The following is a 14,699-nucleotide window of genomic DNA, read 5'->3' as shown; positions in this document are numbered from 1 at the left end:
GTAACATTCAGAACATAAATATTTATAAATAAATCATGTTTATACAATTTCTTGATTAAAATTAAATATCTTTGATGATATATTCAATCAGCATTTTGTAGTTCTGTATGCAGAATTAAAATTTATGATGTACAATATTTTATACAAACTTAGTGTTAACAATATATTACATATGTTAGAAAATTGACAAGCATTTTTATCTGAAAATACCAATGATATTTAATTCCGGGGTGATCATAATTGAAGTTAGCCTTTTCAGAGCACTGTGTAACTGTAACCATTAAACAGCATGGTGTCAAAATTTAAATATATCATCTTTAAAAGATGCAGAAAAGGATTCTGCAATTGAAAATAATTAATTAAAAAAACACCCAGTTAATGACTAATGTATGATATAATACAGTAAAAATAATCTATTCAATAAGTGAAGTAAACTAGGGAATAAAAAAAAAAGTTCAATTCAAAACAATTAAACATTTCTTATACTATTTAAGCATTGTGAATTGAATAAGAGAAGTAAATATCACCTGAAGCAGTGCCAGCATAAGTACAGGAATTGCTGTATAATGCGCATTATTTACACAAAACACCAATTACAATATGTGAAATGATCTAAATCAGGGGTTCTCAACTGGTGGTACACATACCACTGATGGTGCATAAGAGAAAAATAAGTGGTACAAAAAGAAGCAAAGTATTTTTAACTATTAAATCCAAAAATTAAAACCTCCAACATCCTGTATGAGTTTTTTCTGTAACACTTGTAAATTTATGCGATTTGAGCTTTGTTTAAGAGTTGTGCTGGTTGTAGAACTTTGTAGTGGTGGTACTAAAGGTTTTCAGTTTTTATTTAGATGGTGCACATTAGTCAAAAGCTTGAGATCCCCTGATGTAAATAATCTGCTTAGTGTGGTCTGTGCCTTGAATTTGCTTAAGCCAATGAAGAGTGTGTTCCGTAGCTGACTGCAGATGATTGTCTGTGATGCTTTGCACTATTAAATGATATTATAGCCCTTCAGTTACATCAAATTTGTGATGCTGTTATGATAAGCAACATTTTTTTTTTTGGAATGACTGGCCTGTAAAAAATATTGGGGATTAAGATCCGTTGAATGTGATAACTATGCAACAGGAAATAAATGTGACAAGATGCATATCTGTAAAATGCTTTAAAAGTATTCGAAATTGCCCCTTTTCTTGATTTCTTGTGTAATGTGCGTAAATAGTACAATGCTTGATTTTTTTGGTAGTTTGTTTCATTAATTAAAGGTGTTTATTCTATTTATTTTAATTAATTCCTCCCATTTCCAGAATCCTGTTCTATATCCTTTGAATACTATATGCGTAAATAGTAGTGTCTTATGTATTAGACAGTTACAGCTATAGATTGCTCTGAACAGGCCAATTTTAATTATGAAATTTTCCATTTTCCATTTTAAACTGCTATGAAAATGCTGCTTCTGTATTGCATCATCATGGTAATAAATCACAGTAACAATACATATGTTCATGTTCTTACTTATACAATTTGTATTGTCTGTTTTTAAAATTAATTATCAGTAGGAATATAATATAAATGACCAGTGTCTATTATCTATATTACCGGTGGAATTATTCGTCTATTTTGAACACATAAAGTTTCCACCATTTTTTTCTGACAGCAATATAAATACAAATTAGTTTATATAAATTATTGTTTACCCACTGTATGTAATATGAAAGGCATCTAAACATATGGATTTTTTTGTTTTGCTTTTTAATTTAAAGTATTTGTCAGGTTTTGAAATATGGATTTTATATATAACATAAAATTTCTCCCCAAAATATTTCTTATTTTGATTATAAAAAGTCGGAAAAGCAAATCACTAATATGAGCCCATGTATTTAAGATTCATTAAAGAAGTTTTAATTTACTTAAAAAATTAATGAACCTGATACTAAACTTTATATAAGAAATTCTAATATTTCATAACATACACATACTTTTAAATATAAAATAAAGCTACAAGTATCAAACAAACTGGAATTCTTAAAGGTCAAGTGCAAAAAATAAATTGACTTCCTTTTGTCTTAAATACCTGCACTTTGTCAATCAGTATCCTTGTACAGAAACCTAAAAATTAAAGAAAAGTAACAATTTAAATATTTATTAAGCATTTTATTAATTCTTACATCTTGCACTTTTGAGAACATTTCTATTGTGTATCTGAATAATCTTATATTAGAAAAAAATGTTTCTTGGGTCAGGTAGAAAAGTACTAGTCTGCCTCAACACCTACTCAAGAATTGAAAATGTGGTTCTGACTAATGTCAGTACATTGTCAATAATAACACACAGGAATCTCATTTATTTGGGGGAAAAAAATCGCTTTTATGACGCACCTGCTTTATCATGGGTATTATATTCCTCATTTGCACAGACATTGTAGAGAGAAAAAGAAATGCTGGTGGTCTGGAGATCTGGATATTAAATTATTCCTGATACTGGGCAACTGGATTTTTAATATATATATATATTATTTTACCGTGCAAATACTCATTTTTTTTTTTTTTTTTTTTTTTTAATTCAGGCATTTAACTTTGCAAATTTCACTACAGAAGTTTTAATTCTTCTAAATTAACCAGAACCTCAGTATGCTGCATGAGGAAACATAATTTGTAATTTAATAAACTTTTGGCATCATACCTGAAAAAATAATTTAAAATCCCTTTATGGCGTTTATTTTTTCGATTTTGTTTTTTTGGAACGTCTGGAATTGTTGCTTCAGATAGTTTCTTTAATCTTTCCTTCTCCATTTTATTGAGATTTTCTCCATCCATAACTAAAATTTTGGGAAATACGAAAAAAATATTTTAAGTCCAGTATATTGATTTTTTTTTCCCCCTAAATCAGATGTAATGTATAAAATTTACTTGTGTTTGAATTATTTTACCTGTATTTCCTGTGTTCATAATATCAGCTGCTTCATTCTGAAACATAAATATGCATTTAAACATTACTTAAAAATTGATTTTTTAAGCTTAAAATTATAATAATTATATTACACATTAAAAAAAGAAAAGGAAGTAAGCGAATTTTATTTTAGAACTAAAGATAGTATATTTTAAAATTGATTTTTCTTGAAATCATGCTGGAACATGTGTATCTGTTTGCAGTTACATACTTAGTTCATACTTTGAAAATTCTGTGTTTAAAAATTAGTAAAGAATTTGATTTCCATTGAATTTAATGCAGTATACCAAAAATCTTTAAATCAGTGGGGAAAATATTTAAACAAGTATGCAAAAGTTTTTACAGTGTTAGATAACATTTTTTGCTACTTTTCTATTTCAGTATATGTTCATTATATACATATACAACTGATATGTGTATGCATAAACCAATGTATATGTAACTCTTTATTAAATAATGAAGAATATCTATGTATGCAACCCTCACACTATGGAAAAATTATATTCCTCATTAGCATCATTTTTCCATAGTGTGAGGGTTGCATACATAGATATTCTTCAAATTTTCAAATTTTGGCTATCTAGAGCTGCCAAAATTTGAAAACACATAGTCCTTCATCTGAACATGTGCACTTCAAAGCCCAAATTTTGAATTTGTTTTTTATTTATATCATATGCTAGGAAAACTTAATAAACTCTCTGACTGAAAAGTAAGCAGTGGCAACTTGTAAAACATTTTTATCTTTGGCATGCTATTTGTTAAAATTTAAGCTATTTATCTTACAAATTTAATGAACAAACAAACTTGGCTGTTTGAAAGAAATGTGTTGCTACTGCTTGGACTAAAAACTTTTGTCTTCCAACATGTTACCATTAGGCAAAACATAACATATTTAACTTTATAATTGAAATCTATCTGTTATTGATTAATAAACTAAGTGATTGAAAAGCAATAAGTATAGTTCTTAATTTTTTTTCTACTATATTATCTGATTGATTTGAATCATTTAATTTATGATATATCTAAAATCATTAAAGATTTTTTATTAAATTACATTAGCTGGATTAATTAAAACCATTATATATATATTATATGTCATTGAGCTTCACATTATTTATTAATGAATACTACTTGAAATTTTTCAGAGAATGACAGTTTACACAGTTTAGGGAGTGACACCAGCAAAATGCTTTTGTCTATCACTCAACCTTAATACAGTATTTCTGTACACATATTCCATTACAAAATTTGCTTATTTCAGTCCATTTTAACTGCTTTTATATTATTGGCAGGTATTTATTTTTTAAACATGTTTTGAAGTCTTTCAAGTTAGTTAAGAGGTTTTGTTGTTCAAAAGCATATTAAAATTGATAGCAAATATTTGAATTGAAATTTTAGTAATAATATAGACATGCAGTTATTTCATCAAAACGGGGTTAGTTATAGAGTTGAGCAATGAGCAGTTTTTGGTATAGTAAATTTTAATGGGAAGGTAAGATTAAAAGCACACATGATAATCTAACATAAAAAAGGTTCAGATGACATGATTCAGGGATTAAAATTATTTCTGGTAAGATATATACATAAAATTAAGTGACTGTAAAATTAGTTAAACTTTGCTGTAATAATTTACATTGCTTTTCAATGAATATTTTAATTCTGACTCACTTTATGTTTAATACAAACTTAACTGCTTTCTTTTTATTATTATTTTTATTTTTAGTATTTTAACTTTTTAACTGTTTTCTGCTCATGTTTAGACATGAACCAGGTTTTCTTAGCAAACCCTTCAAGTATAGCATTTTGATGGAAACAGGCCTGCTTCTACATTTGAGATGATGCCAGCAAAGTTTTGGGGCCAGAGCATTATCCTTTCCTGTTGAACATGCATTTCTGCCTAATAACAGAACTTATTACCGTATAGTTGAATTAAGTTGTAGGAGCAGAAAGCAGGCTTTATTATAAATATCTTAATTATATATTGATTAAACCATACATTTTATATGAAAATATTAATAAAATTGAACTTAATATAAAAAGAGTTCTAACTGAAACAATAGAAAAGGATGCTAGTCTATAGCATAAAAAATTATATTTTGACATGTAGGTAGGAAGTAAGAGGAGAGGCTCTATCTAGTTTTTTTTATGCACCGCCTTGAAGGAGCTGCACTTCCTTCGTACAGACCAAATGACTTGCCAAATTAATATCAATGGTTTTTGACATGATCGGAGGTAAACATTTTGTAATTACATTGTAAATATACATATAAATGTGTATATTTTCTTTTCTATAATATTTCATAGTCCTAAGAATATATTTTTAAGCAACATTTCATTTTGAACAGAATTAAATGCTGCAAATTTCTCAGAATAGTTTAATTTGAATGAAATATTTTCACAAGTTTTCTTTAATTACTTTAGAATGAAATTTTAAAGTAATTTGATTTTATTTGGTTAACGATGGCACAAATTAAGATAAAAGTTTATTGTAATATTAAAATTACGCAATATTTCTTTTCTATTTTCAGAGCTTCTTGAAATACTTTCTCAAATATGAGATGATTTTTTAGCTTCTGAGGCATCCTTTAAATCAAAAATCAGAGTAGCTTTATAATTAATGCTCTGTTTGGTTCATTTCAAATTACAGCACATTTTATTTTAATTGTAAAGTACATTAAATATTGCCGCCGATTTCCAAGTACTTAAGTATATTTTTGAAAGGGAAAAAAATTTTTTTATCTTTAATTTCAACAACACATATTCTAAAAATACTTCTTTACTACTTCCTAAAACATACGACATATTGCTTTACACCTTTTAACAGATTGCTTTCCAGTACGAACAATTCTTACTTAAATAGTTTTATATACATGTTAGTCAATGGAATTTCAATTTATGGTTACAAATTAATATTAAAGTTATTATTTATTTAAATAGTATTTATAATTATTCTAAATTTAATTATATTTAATAACTAGATTTCTTCACAGAAACATTCACAGGAGTTTATGAATGAATAAATCCTTCATTTCCAGGTTCACCAGTGTCTGAGCGGAAAAAGTCACCGAACATTGGTAGTTCAGTCCAAGGTTTGAATCCTGCGAACAGGCGGGTTGTATGAGTGCTTTCGTAGTTTTCCCCATGTATAACACATATACGAACCAGTTACTCTTAGAAAGTCCTTCATAAAGGCATCCCTCTTCTTCAGCAGATAGCCCTCAAGGCTTTCCCATAATCTCATAAAATCCAAACTAAACCTTCATTTCCAAATACATTTATAAATAATTTAATAAATATTTACGTATTTTGTTAAAGGTAGATATAGGCTTTTTGCAAGGATATGCATAAAGACCCGTGTATATTTAATATTTTTCATTTTTGGCACGTGCATATATTTAATTTCAATTGCATTAACTATATTTTTCAAGAAAAGTAATGTAAAATTACATTACTTTACTTGTAATGTTAGCATATATCAAAGTTACATAAGAAATATAAACTGAATAAAAATTGCATGCATTCATGCTGTCTCGATGATGTGTCACATTCACATGATCACATCATCTTGACCACACATGGTACTTCTGCCGAATTGGCAAATGTTTCTGTATACAATTTTACTCAAATTTGGATTACAAATGAAGGAAAGTTGACTTATTAGCACATCTGTCTATATATTTATTAATTTTAATGAGGATTACAGGATTTCGGGGTAATTTCAATTTTCATTTAAGATATGTAAGCCCAAAATTATTATTTTTCATTTTAGTATAAAAATAAAATGATGAGTTTAAAATGAGCAATTAATAATTCTTTCCCCTAAAAATTTTTAAAAAGTACCTGTTACAATATTATGTGGATGACAAAAATGTACTTAACATTTTGATATTTAAAACATTTTGATATTTGGAACATAAAATTAAGGTAGTGAATACTGTATCAAGGCTATTGAAAGAGGTATAAAATTTTTTATGCTTATACCAGTTAGTTATAAGGAAATTAAGGTTTAAAGTGTTTTATATTTTTGCGATATTTTGACATTTCAAAGGTGCCTAAGTTATTTTTCATATTCTTGTATTCCAGTAGCTTTCGAATTTTATAAAACAAATTCCAAATCAATATAGCTTTTGCAAGTTATCGAAAAAAACAAATATGTGACTTTTACGTAAATGCCACTAAACTATACAAAACTGCTATTATCCATCTAATAATGAATGTTCTTTTTATGTGGAAGTGACCCCCACCTTTTTGGCTTGTGGAAACACTATTAAAGTGCTGTCAAGGATGATCTGGATGTAAAAAAGAAACACCCACTTTAGAGACCAAAGCTTGAATCATCCTCCTTTCATTCCTCCATATATTCGGGCACCAGATGACCTTATATGGCCTATCAAATTAAACACATTTTTTCCTGCTTTTCATTTAAACTTATTTCCTTGAATTTCATTAGAGATATATTTTTAATTCAACCAATTCAGTTCTAACTTCGTGGCAAGACAAAAATACATAAAAACTCAATCTTCATTAAAAATTATAAAATGCATAAAAACCTAAAACAACAAAAACAGTTAAACATTTTTTGCAATTAAAAATAAAGTTTCTGGGCAAAAACAAGCAATTTGGCCAGCAGGCAGGAAGACAAAATTTTTAGTGCATAAAATAAAAAATTATCTTTTGGTCACACTGAGCACAAAAAGACACTGAAATTTGTGCACCAGTACTCTGCTAAGAATTTCAGATGTAAACAAATGGAGGCCTTATTAAGATTACCATCACTTTAAACTCTGAAAATTGTTGATATTTCTACAAATATTGCATGCAGATTCTTTAAAGGCATAAAAACCTTAACCGGAACATAACAACAACAAAATTCAATCATTTTTATAGCAAAAGGTACACAATTTCGTAACATTGAAGAATAAAAAACTGAGCTCATCAAGCTGGGTAACAGAGTGGCAATATATATACATTTATATATGTTTGGTGAAGCCAATTGCAACAATAAAGGGAGGTGCACAACTACATATTATAATAGTCTCATATACAAAATTTTAATCTTCTATGGCTATTTGTTTTTGAGTAATGTGAGATGCATTTGTACGTATGAACGTACAGAAGGCACGAAAAAAATCTTTTCTAAATCCATTTTGAATACATTTTACAATCCATTTTGAAAAAGAGAGTTTTTTATTGTGTCCATATGTACATATGTTGCACAAAAACATCATTCAAATGGATTTGAGAGCAGGAAAAATGGGTAATTTTTGTTGAATATGATACCCAAAATGTTTCAGGATTGCAGTACTTCCTTTACTTTACAAGGAATTAAAAAAGAAGTGGGATTAGTTTTTAGATCATTTTTAGCTTAACTTTCCTAAATGGGGGAAAATAATACAGTGATCTCATAGTCTGATAAGTAATCAATAAAAACAGATAAACGCAAAAAGATATTACCTCAGATTTTTGAAAAGTGTCTTTCCAGTTATTTTCTGCAGAAAGTGTTCTTTTCATAGAAATATTATTATCTCCTGTTTTCAAAGTTGTATGACATCTTTCTTCTGATTCAGCAACTATCTCACTGTCTGTGGCATCTGATAATGCTGTTATATGTATTTATAAATTATTGCATTTTATTATATATGCAGAATTAGGGGAAAAATACATATGTTATATTTTTTGCTAAAATTTTGTTTAAGATACTACTAACATGTAATGCTTTAGCAATTAAAAAATAAAAGACCTTGTACATTTTTTGTAGTTTTGTACTTAAAAAAATATACAATGAAATAAGTGTTATTGTATTTGTGCATGTATAAAAGAACTATGCAAACTTTAAAATTAGACAAATGTCGCTTTTAAATTATACAATATGAATTTTTAACAAAATATTTACATTAAAACTTGAAAAAAAATTAGGAAGTAAAGTTACGAAAAAATGTAAGGAATGAGTTTATAAATGTTGATTGTCTTGAAATGAATTACGTTTTTGAAGTTTTCCAGAGTTTTTTATTACAGTTTTATCAATTTTTCTTTCTCCTCACTGTAATTTGCTGTTTATTTATATGATTTTGAGTATTATATGTCCAAACGTTTTTTATTTTTATTTCTAATTTTACTGCATGTTTTTCTTTCTGAGTACGAATGGCATGCAGAGGAAGTTTGGAGCCAAATATGAGACTCTCTGTAATCTTAGTTTTCAAAAAGGAAAATGTATTTAAAACAGCTTATGGTCTCGCATTGTCCAGAGGATTGAAATATGTTATTTAACACTCATTAATCAAACCAGTTTGGTGTTTCAAATATTTACCCCTTGACAAGTTCCATTTGAAAATTAAAATTGGGGAGATTAATATTTTGATTTTATCATTTTATTCATTTTGCATTGCTTCATATGTTAATTTTTTCATTGCCACTATTATATTTATTTTAATTATTATGCTATTGTTTTAACAAGTTTTAATTTCCTGTACAAAAAAGCTTAACTTGGCATTTTTAAAATTTGACACCTTTTTTCTTGGATAGAATAATCAGGATTTCTATTACTAATGTACTAAAACTTATATATATATGAGGACAGACAGATGTCCTAATTGCTGTTCTGTTTCACTAAAATTTATGTGAAAATAATATAAGATTAAGCATAGTTTTAACTAAATCTTGTGTTGATGTACTAATCTAAATTCTGAATCATTAGAAAATTACTGCCAAGGGAATTATTTTCTGATTACTGTAAGTTTATCTTGTGACGAACAAATATTTATCTGTTTATCTTCATACTTTAACAAAGCTTTTTTGTATGCTCCATTTTGCCATCATATGAAGTTCTTAACACAATTCTACACTGCAGAATTTCATTAATTCATTTTTTTCAATTAATAATTTGTGATCTGTTCTAAGACATTTTATCAATTTATGAAAACAACTTTTGTTTTGTCTTCTAATTCTGTATATCGTGATTTACGATAAAATATGAAATCGGAAGGAAAATGAAGAATAGATAATAGTTGATACAACTAACAAAGTAATGAAAGAACTTTCAGAGGAAGATAAAAATAAGTTTTATCTCCATATTAGAATCTATTTCTGTTGAGTATGTGATTACATACCACATAAGTTTTCAGTTAATAATGAAGTGACTTTACATGCTAAAGTTGAGAATGTTTCTCCTCTAGCAAATGCATCTTTTTCAGATATAAGTTACTTTTTGAATACATATCCAGTTTTGCTTTATTTAGTTTTGAAAGACAATGGAATTCATGGTGCAACTGATGAACTGCAGTCACAGTTTTGTAGTTTGCAATTAGAAAACTTAAATAATGTTATATAACCAGCAAGAATTGACACCTAATGGAGTTTAATTGGAAAACTTGGAAAAAAAAAAAAAAAAAGCTGATGTTATTTTAAAGTACAGTGAACTGTCTAGAATAATACTGACCATCTTGACAATTCTCCATAGTAATGCAGAGTGTGAGAGTATTTTTAATGATGTTACTAAAACAAGGACTAAATTTACATCCAATATTAGTAATATGACACATTAGAAAAACTTTTATAAGTAGCCCACCATGGCTTGTTCTGAAGAAAATTACAAAGCTTCTTTCCTAATGAAACAAATCTACCACTGTTTTTGTGATGTGTATAAAAAATAATTAAAGTATTATTTTTCTATTAAAAGGTGCAAACAATACTGTTTGCATTCAAGAATTAGTAACTGAACTTTCAGATTTTAATTAGTTACTATTGAAAGTTAATTGATCATTAAAAAAATATTTTCTTTCTATACATTTTGTTGTGAAAATTCTCCCGACTTCTTAAAAAAGTCTGATTTTTGAGTGTCGTAGGTTGGTATGCATATATTGTAATTTTGTTTTATTTTTATGACTGTACATTTGTATTTCATCTGAGTTTCATTCCTTTTACTATTTTTTTGGGGGGAGAGGAGATAACTTATCCTTTTTTGAAATTTTACAAAGCTGCTGCAGATAAGGTTTGTTAGCATAAAATATTCTTTTAAATTTATGTCCTTGTTTCAAGCTAAGCATAGCATTTTCCCATTTTGATCCATGATAATTAATTATAATCTTTTCAATTGCTAAAATCAGTATAAATATGCTTTATCAAACAAATTACTGGTATATTAACTTTTGAATTTTTTCCTAATGTTGCTTAATTCTGCTTCTTTTAGTTTACTTTATTATATGTACTTTTTATAGTAAAAACTTTGTGTATTAGATACTATTTGCCAACTTCTATGTATTTTGTTCGCAATATTTTGTAAGTTGAAAGATAAATGGCATTTTAGTTATTTTATTTCATTAGATAGATTATATGGATTAAAATTAAAATTTTGACTCAAATTTCATTTACTCTGGAATTGTTTCTCAGATATAAAGCACAGTTTATGACTATTTTGAGCCAGAAGAAGAAATAAACACTTACCTTTGAGATAATTTGCATACAAGCATGGAAAAATAATATAAACTATGTATAGCAAATCAGTGTTATAATTTTAAAGCAGTTATATAGTATTTTATACAATTTTTATTGAAATCTTAATACTAAGTAAAATTTTGATATCAATTTAACTATATATACATTTTACCAAGTTGGTTGTTATATTACTGGGAAAAGTGCAAGTAATACAGGGAGTAATACAGTTTCCCAGTACATTACTGGGAGTATTTTAAATTTTGTATTGCTTAAAACCTAAAATACAGCTAATACATTCTAAGTTTATTTATTACAATCAACAAAGCAAAAACTATTAATATGGATCTAGAATCATGAGAAAGGAAATACATTAAATATTTAAAATTTGTCATTTTTTAATCAGTATGTATGCTTACTGCAATTAGTACATATGCTTACTGTAAAGATTAAAATCTGATTCAAAACATGAATTTGTATTAAAATTTAATTATTTCTGGACAATACATATATGCTTAAATTTAAAAAAGGTATAATCTGCATATCAGATATAAATACAGAATATCTTTTTATCAGATATGAATACAGAATATCTTTCTAAAGCTTAAAGTATTGACCAAAAATGTTTTAAAAATAAACCATATTTGGATGATATTTATGATTAAAGTTTTTTATAAAGTCATATTTTTCTCTATAATTTTTATAATTAATTATCTGTAAATTATTTATACAGATAAATTAATGTATTTAAAATTGTTTATTGCTATATTAATATTATAATATAACAGATATGTATTGGAGTACATGGTTTAATCAAATTTATCAGATAACAATACCTGAACTATTCTGTGCATTTTCCTTTCCAACTACTGTTAGCACAAATTGTTGATTTGCTGCATAGTAAATATTTCTTTTACTCTTGAAACATACTTTTTTAGCCATATGCCAAGGGTAAAAATTTAGATTTTTGTCAAAGAAATTCAAAAGTATCTCTGATTCAATGTTACGTATTATGTAAAAAAATAAAATAAAATAAAATAAGAATATCGGCTTAAAAAATCAATCAGTTTGAAAATAGTTTTAGTAAATAAGAATTTACTCTGTAAAAAAAGGATACCAATTATTGCTGAAAATAAGGATGCATGTATTTTTATCTTTCCAGAGTTTTTTGTTCTCATAGACAATACTTGAAGAATAATATCCTAGAATAAAATGAGTAGAAAGCTTTCAATTTTTTTTATTATTATTATTAACATAAAATTTAAAGTTCTGTAATTTATCATGGATTCACATTATCTACCTAACTGTAACTACAAAGAGTTTGTCAAAATATATATTATCCCAAGAAAATGGTCGGACTCTTTTTAGGTTCTGAAAACAATGTAAAAATTTTTAAATGCATAAAAGTAAATAAAAGTAGTTTTCTTTGAAATATGAATTTATACATGGTCTTTTTATATTAGACATGTTTTTTCAAAAAATGAAATATCAAATTTTAAAATTAATATCTTCTTCTCTTTTAATGGATAAAATCATATCGCAAAAGTTTTCAAACACTTACCCACACAGCAATTAAAATCATTTGCAATAAATATAGTAAGTAAATTTATGACATTATTTTATGGCAAGGTATCTAAAAATTATTACCAATGTTTTTCAATAAAAGTTCTTAAGATTTGTGTTATTTATTTATTTATTTTGTATTTATGTATTATGCAGTCGACTGATCAAATAGTGTAATTTAGCTCCAATTATGGATGATAGAATTCCACAGTAATGACTGGTGACCATTGTTGAAATTTCTGCCAAGGGTTAATGGAAGTAATACATAAGTCCAATTTTTTAATTATAGATGCTTTAAGAAAGCATGCCTACTTAGAAATTCAAATATTAATTCTTCATTTGCATCTTGTAAGAAAGAGCTATTAGAAAACTGCTATAAAACATTGTCTAAACCTTCACAGAATACAGAATGAAGGAATACTTAGCCCAAAACTATCCAGTCATATAGTGTCTTCATAAATATTAAAATAACTGAGGCTTGAGTGTTTCCTAATTTGCAGCAGAACATTTGGTAATCATAAAAGGTATTCAGAAACAACTTTTGAAATAATGACTCGATCTTCTGCTAGTATGTGGGCAGTAAGCCAAGCAATAAATTTTTCATTGGTAAAAGGGCAGAAATCTTCAAATTTTTTATCAAAATCTGCAAGAAATAAAAATTTTGAATATTTGTATAAATTTATATTTGCTAGCAAAAGCTAATTTTGATTAGGATAGTCAGTTTAAAACTTGAAGGAAACCCAAGAACGATTTTAATTCATACACTGTTTGATGAATTGTACTTACAGAATTAAATATCAAATGCAAATGTTATAAATATTTAATTGGTTTACTTGTATAAAAGACGATTCCAATAGCATTTGTAAGATACTGTGTATTAAATATAAGATTTTAATTTAAATATTATTTTAAATCACAGTCTGCCTCTTTTCAGATATTAATTTCAGTTTGAGACAAATCTAATACTTCTAATAAATATTATATACTACTAAATCTAGTAGTATATAATATTTATTAGAAGTATTAGATTTGTATATAGATATTTATTGTTATTTACTGTTTCTTAGAATTAATATTTTTCATACTGATTTCTAAATTTTTATTGCAAGGATCTCTTTACCTGTAATTCCATTTGCAGACGTATGATACCATGTTCTGTAAGAAATCTGAAATGAAATTATTACTATAGTATATATAGAGAGAAAAGTAGAAACATACTATACTATAACACTTCATTATACTTACTTTTGTAAAATGTCACTGTTTTTTATTGTGAACTTATAAATTTGATTATTGTAACGGATAAGTTTAACGCATTCATTTTCTTTACCAGGTAGGATGCATAAATGACAGTCATTGCTACTAGGAAACATCGCCAAATTTCTCTAAAGGTTCATAAAATGTCTAAATTAGTAGTTAATTTTTCTTTTTCCTGTTGTATTCAGTATTCTGAATGCATTTCAGAGTTTAGCTTCCTTGCGCATATATATATATATTCAAAACTGACAAATGTATATATTTAATTTTAGACGCAACCTGCAACCTTTCTCTTTAAACCATATAGAAAACTCTCACTTTAAGAGGTCTCCTTGAATATTTTTATTATTTTATGTTCGTTAACTTCTCTTACAGATAAAATTTAATCCTGTTCATATTAATCGTCTGCGCGTACAATTACGCGTACCGGGATATCGTTTTATTTTTTCGATTGTGAATGCTCGCTCTCTAACAGCAAATTATTGAAAATAAAAATATT

At 26.8% G+C, this 14,699-nt stretch overlaps 2 protein-coding genes across 2 annotated transcripts; both read right to left on the bottom strand.

Moving 5' to 3' along the window:
- Positions 1–12,344, bottom strand: LOC118200276 (uncharacterized). The gene is made up of 5 exons (XM_035372224.2): positions 12,217–12,344; positions 8,408–8,553; positions 2,934–2,970; positions 2,687–2,822; positions 1–2,113 (listed from the first exon to the last, which is right to left on the bottom strand). Exons 1-5 carry the CDS (start codon positions 12,320–12,322, stop codon positions 2,089–2,091), a joined length of 450 nt encoding a protein of 149 aa, XP_035228115.1. The 5' UTR covers positions 12,323–12,344; the 3' UTR covers positions 1–2,088.
- Positions 12,345–12,390: 46 nt separating this feature from the next.
- Positions 12,391–14,586, bottom strand: LOC146995200 (uncharacterized). The gene is made up of 3 exons (XM_085825165.1): positions 14,189–14,586; positions 14,064–14,109; positions 12,391–12,582 (listed from the first exon to the last, which is right to left on the bottom strand). Exons 1-3 carry the CDS (start codon positions 14,314–14,316, stop codon positions 12,391–12,393), a joined length of 366 nt encoding a protein of 121 aa, XP_085681291.1. The 5' UTR covers positions 14,317–14,586.
- Between the last annotated feature and the right edge of the window lie 113 nt (positions 14,587–14,699).

The sequence above is a fragment of the Stegodyphus dumicola genome, chromosome 10 (genome assembly GCF_044657685.1).
Source record: "Stegodyphus dumicola isolate Sdum_Otavi_A_Nest chromosome 10, ASM4465768v1".
NCBI lineage: Eukaryota > Metazoa > Arthropoda > Arachnida > Araneae > Eresidae > Stegodyphus > Stegodyphus dumicola.
This window is presented reverse-complemented; position numbering and strand designations above follow the sequence as displayed.